Source organism: Capricornis sumatraensis, chromosome 3 (assembly GCF_032405125.1).
Source record: "Capricornis sumatraensis isolate serow.1 chromosome 3, serow.2, whole genome shotgun sequence".
In the NCBI taxonomy this organism is placed as follows: Eukaryota; Metazoa; Chordata; class Mammalia; order Artiodactyla; family Bovidae; genus Capricornis; species Capricornis sumatraensis.
In genome coordinates this window covers 157768564-157774563 of record NC_091071.1, presented here as the reverse complement: position 1 = coordinate 157774563, position 6000 = coordinate 157768564, and the positions used below count along the sequence as shown (strand labels likewise).

The 6000-nt window shown below is 49.8% G+C and overlaps 1 protein-coding gene across 1 annotated transcript in view; it reads left to right on the top strand.

Moving 5' to 3' along the window:
- The first annotated feature begins 1729 nt into the window (after positions 1–1729).
- The window catches only part of DOCK10 (dedicator of cytokinesis 10), a 304971-nt gene continuing 300700 nt past the window's right edge, over positions 1730–6000 (top strand). The window contains exon 1 of the mRNA XM_068968164.1: positions 1730–1852. Within this exon, the coding sequence (XP_068824265.1) occupies positions 1730–1852 (123 nt within the window). The remainder of the gene's footprint in view (positions 1853–6000) is intronic.

The following is a 6000-nucleotide window of genomic DNA, read 5'->3' as shown; positions in this document are numbered from 1 at the left end:
TTATACTCAGAGGTAACATACTGGTCCCATATTGGCTACCCATGTGAAAGCATATAATGCCAGACACAGTAATTTATTACACAGAGTATCAGAGAGTCGACTGATGCTTCATATGGCACTTCTCTAGTCTTCCAGAGGCTCTACCTCTCATGACTTCTAGAATGTACCAAAACGATGCCCCATCAGTATCTCTGGCTAATTGAATCCCAGATATCAGAGAGCTCACCCATGTCCATTTATTGGCCACTTAAGAATTCTTTACACCCAAATGCAACCTTGTGTTAAACCATGTATTGGCGTGGGGAAAACCTCAGGGTCACAGACTGAGGAACTGTTGAGGAAACCTAGAATATTTGGAATGCTGGATACTTCACTAGTTGTCTGACTCTTTGCAACCCCACAGACTGTAGCCTGCCATGTTCCTGTGTCCATGGGATTTTTTCAGGCAAGAATACTGGAGCGGGCTGTCATGCCCTTCTCCAGGGTATGGCTTTGCCAGTGGAATTTTTTTTTTTTTTTTTTTTTAACCACTGAGCCACCGGGGAAGCCCAGAATACTTGGAATGGCTTTCCCCAATCTCTTCAGACTGGAATCCTAGGGGCTGCGGGTGCTCGTCTGCATCCCAGCCCCACATGTCCTTGGAGAACCACCCTGGGGTGTGACTCAGGATGAGAATTCTTAGATTTTAATCAGATAGCTGGGAACAACGTGCAGGCCAGATGAATGTGGGGCAAGAGTGGGAGCAGAGAAACAACACAGATATAAGTTCCACCCCCATATCTGACCCGCACTACCTCGTAAGACCACAGTCCGCTCTAGACAACTCACCCCATGTGATTCCACCCCCCTTCCCAGCCTCTTACATCACATTACCTCGACTTACTGGTTTCTAGCTTGTATTATTCGAAACTCCCTTGTTCACAGATTCGTAGTCTTTATTAATTTGGTTATTTGCTGCCTCCCACCCCCAATTCAAAAACCTTACCACCCCCACCGCCTTAAGGTGGGGCTGGTAAGCTCCTTTCTTGGTCCAGTTTCCAGAACAAGGTGACCCGGCACGTAGTAGGTGGTTCCTGAATACTGGCTGAGGCTTGAATGAATTGGGAAGCTTATTCCAGGGTCCTGAGAGGAATTTTAGGCAAAGGAGGTTTGGAAAGCCTGACGGGGTAGATGCTGCGGAAATCCCAGTCATCAAACCCTTTCTAAGCCTCTGACCTGTCTCCACCGCTGGAAGGGCGAACGGGCTTGGCCCGCGCCCCCTCGCCAGCCCGGGGAAAGTCTGGGCCAAACCAGCGAACGCGGCCAGAGCGCCAGCCCTGCGAGGAGCCTCCACATGGGGACGAGGGCGGCGGGCAGGCCCCGCCCGGAGCCCCGGGGCGGCGGGCACAGCCCCGGGTGGCCAGCCGAGCCCGGGGGCGGCGCGGGCAGGAGCCGCTCCACGCGCGTCCCGCGGCCCCCGCTCCAGAGGCGCCGCCGCCGGGCCGGGGCCGCTCGCCGAGTTGGTCGCGCGCGCCCGGAGGAGCACAGAGTTTGGAAAGTCGTCGCGAAGCTTCGGCGGAGAGCAGGGGGTGGGAGAGTGGGGGTGCTAGAGAGAAAAACCCGCCTCTTGCGAGTAGAGCGAGGAAGAGGGGGGGAAAGGCGCCGAGTTCCGCTTCCTGAACCGCGGTGGGTAGAGGAGGTCGGCGCGGGCCAGGCCGGCGGGACGCGCACTCCGGGCCCGCGACGGGCGATGGCCGGCGAGCGGACCCGCAGGTTCACCCGGAGCCTTCTGCGACCCGGGCAGGCGGCCGAGCTCCGGCACAGCGCCGCGTCCGCCGCCGCCGTGGCCGTCAGCAGCCGGCAGCAGCAGCGGGTGAGTGCCGCGCGCCCCCCGCGCCTCCCCCGCGCGCCCCGGGCGGCCAGGGACCCCGCTCCCGCAGCCGGGTCTCCGCGAGCCCCTGGGCGCCCCAGCCCCGGCCGCCCCCCGCTTCCCCTCCCCCGCAAGCCCTCCCCCAGCCTCCTTGCTCTGCGCCCCGCCGCACCGCCTCCGCGAGGCAGCGATACCGACGCTTGGGGACCGAGGGAGCGCGTTTGGGGACTGGGGACACTCCGAGGAGCGACCGCGTGGACCGCAGAAACGCAGCGTGGGAGAGGATGTGCCTGGGTTGGAGGCGTGGGGGCGGTGAGGAGGTGACGGGAACGCGAGTCACACGGGTGCTAGGTTGTGGGGTCCCAGAGCCTCGAGCAGTGGCCGAGTCTACGGAGCGGAACCCCTCGGTCCACAGGTCTGCGCGCCCCCTTCACCCCCGGTGTCTGGTGCGTCGGAGGGGAGAAGGCGATCGATCGGAGGTCCTCTCCTGGGCTAAAACCTGGGAGCCTCACCTGAACGCTATCGCAGAAACAAATGCACTTCTCACCCACCTCCCTCCACGGGGCAAAAACCCACAAGCCGCTTGATGGGACTTCAGAGAGGGCTGAGAGGACCAGACTAGAGGAGATGTGGGTCATTAAGACGTGGGTCAGTGGTTTCTGGTATTTTTCTAAGATGCTCGTGGGGTTCTCCCGCCAAGAACGTTTTACTGGTTACTTCCTTATTGAAACGCCTTCTAAGAGAGCGGGGTGATTTCCGCGGGAAATCCCTGGGGCAGCCTCCAGCAGTGCTCATCTGATTCCCACATCATATCCATAGCTTCCCAGAGGTTCAGAAGTTCCAGTAGGTGTCACCCTCCAGGGTGGAAGTCTCAGGAGGAGAAAAAAAAAAAAAAAAATCTACTCTGGTGGGAAAGGGAGACGAGTGGAGACAGCCTTAAAGCAAGACTTGGGTTCAGCAGCCACACTCTTGGCTTGCCTCTCTGGACCGGAATCCCACTTTGTGGCTTCCATTTTCCTTTTTGCCAGGAAATATCATTAGGAATGAAACGGCTTCTTTTAAGAGTGTCAAAGAAAGTGTTACTCTTGCCAGTCACCCATGAGGAGGGAGCCAAGGGGTACCCAGAGCCGGTTCCCACAGCCAGGACTTTTCTTCAGAGCCATAGGTCTGGAAGTTAAACAGAACGGAAGCTAATTGCCTGGCAGAGGACTAGGCATCAGATGCCCAAGAGGGTGGCGGTGATTGGAGTGTGAAATGAGTAGGTGGCCATACCTTCTCTCTCTCTCTCTCTCCCTTACCACTCACTGGCTGCAGTCTGCCATTACCCAGAGGGAATTCAAGGCTTAGGAGAATAAGCAGCTTCCCTGATTCTGATATCAGCATGGACATTTTCAAGGCAGGAAGGATAAACCATCGAAAAGAACTTTTTTTCCCCCCTGAAAAGAAGGTTCAACTGGAGTAAAAGTAGAGATAGTAATATCTTCCAACATGCCTAGAGAATAATTTTTACTTTGAAATGATTATTCAGGATGGTGGCTTTGTCATTCTCTGCCATGTGCCTTTAAGATAACTTTGTTTTGCTATTGATTCATTTTACCAAATCTCAGTAATGATCTGGTAGAGGAATGCAGTGAACTAAGTAGCATTCAATTGGAATAAACAGCCTAAATGCTGTTTTTGATTTGGGTTTTGTTTTCAACTGGGTTCTCCTGGAGTGTTTGTAGCACTTGACTTTCTCGAAAGAAATCTGTATCCTAGATACTTTTGTACGCAGACGCACACATTATTTTCTCCAAATTTATGTCAGATTTGAAATCCTGGGGAGTCTTGTCAAAATGAATAAGCTCAATGTCTTAAAAAGAGTTGGTGCAAGGGGTGATTCACTGGCAGAGGCCTCCCTGCCTCCCTCAGCTCACTTCAGCACCGTGGCCAACACTCCTAAACAAGCTTTTGCCAAGACGTTTCAAGGGATCTTACCCATCTAGTCAGGCAGCTTGGGCAGTGATTTTGGCAGCAGGAAGCCATGTGCTTGGCATCCATCCTATCAGTTCACTCTTTTTTTTTTTCTTTTTTCAAGTGTCACGTTAATTTTTTCATCACTGTACTTTAAATCTACATTGTACAAAGTGATCAGGAAGTGTGCACCCATAATCGACCCACCTCTGAGGCTGTAACTTTCATATCAGTGTCTTCTTGGGCTCTTCTGATACTAAACACGTTTCTCATTCCAATGAATTGAGATGGGTTGATTCTCAGGAGCGTTGTAAAAAGAAAACAAAGATATTGTACCATCTTTATTTAGCAATTTAATATTTGTTTGTTTCCCAGCAAATAACTACCTCATTGAAGTTAAAACTTCCAAACATTACTTATTAATAGTCTTCAAATTTTGCTCAGATTGCTCAAGATGAAAATACTCTGCTAAATACAGATAACTTACAACAGCTTTAACAGTTAATTGTCTATAACACACACCAAGGTTTTTCCTAGACTAATTTTAAGGTGATCCATTAGTATTCCTTATACAGATGAAAAATGATCTTCAATTTTCTTGTCTTTTTATTTTTAATATAAAAGTTGGAAGGAACATTCAATTTGCATGTCACCACCATCAACTTTTAAAAAAAAATAGTTATCATCAGCAGGTGGAGGTAAACAAGCCGAACTGCATAACTCCAGGAGGTAGGGGCCTTCAGTTTATATTCATGTACGCATATGCATGGGCCTTCCCTAGTGGCTTTGACCCGTAAAGAAGCCTCCTGCAATGCAGGAGACCTAGGTTCCATCCCCGGGTTGGGAAGGTGCTCTGAAGGAGGGCTTGGCAACTCACTCCAGTATTTTGCCTGGAGAATCCCCATGGACAGAAGAGCCTGGCAGGCTCCAGTCCATGGGGTCGCAAAGAGTCAGACATGACTGAGCTGCTAAGCACACATACATATGCATAGAAGAATTCAGTGTTCCAACAGAAAAAAGAATTCGTCAAAAATAATTAACTCTTAAAGGGTGACAGGAAGATGATGCATTCTCTGAGTTGGCACCCAAACTCAATGGGATTCTGTGAGGCAGAACATCCCTTTTGAACCTAAGACCCTGTAACTGGACAACACAGTGAAGATGAAGCCTAGCTTACATCGATCCACTTGCTTAAGACTCTTTGTGTTCCTTCAGGTCCTCAAATCCTAGTTGTCAGGGGAGAATATGAATAGACTCAGGGAAGAAGATTACGGGCAGCCCACTCTAAAACCACAAGTAGAATTGTGTGTATTGGAGCAAGCTGTCATCTATTGAAAAAATATTTGAGAGACACTAGAAGGTCTTGCTGAAAAAAACCTGTCTCGCTGCTAGATTATAGAGTACCCTTTATGAAATCTCTCTTTTGGGGGCCAGAATCACCCAGAGTGTTATGGAGAGATTGCTGTAGACTTTGATAGGGATAATAAGAGGTTATTATAAGAAGAGATGAGGTTGTCAGATGGACAAGGTTTTGGACTCTGTGTCCTATACGCATAATAGAACAGGAAATCTTCAGACTATGTTTGAATTATGGAAGGATTCTGAGTGAGGAGACTTACTAGGGGGCCTGCTTTTAGGCCAGTTGCTGAGGGAAATAGAGGTGGGTTCCAAGGCAAGCTTGATTTCAGTTTTAACCCAAGACACTGCAGGAGCTCACATGCAGGCCAACTCCTGCTGAGTACCCACCTTATTCTGCGTTCCTCTTAAAACAATACTGCAGTTATCTGCACTCTCAAGTTCATTGTAGCATTTTTCACAACAGCTAGGATATTCCATTACAATGGATATGTAATACTCCATTGTGTATGTGGATACACACAAACACACACACATTGTTTAACCTTATAAAAGAGAGAAATAGAAGGAAGTCCTGCCATTTGTGTAATTATATTAAGTGGAATAAGTCAGACACAGAAAGACAAATACCGCTTGAACTCATTTCTGTGTGGAATCTAAAATTGTAAAACTCATAGATGCAGAGAGAGCAGAATGGTGGTTGCTGGAGTGGGGAGAGGAGTGGACGAAGAAATGAGAAGCTGGTCATCAAAGGGTACGGACTGGTCAGTTCTGCATGATAAATGAGTTCTGGAGCTCCAGTGTACAACTTGGTGACAGTAGTTGAAAATACTGTTTTGTAC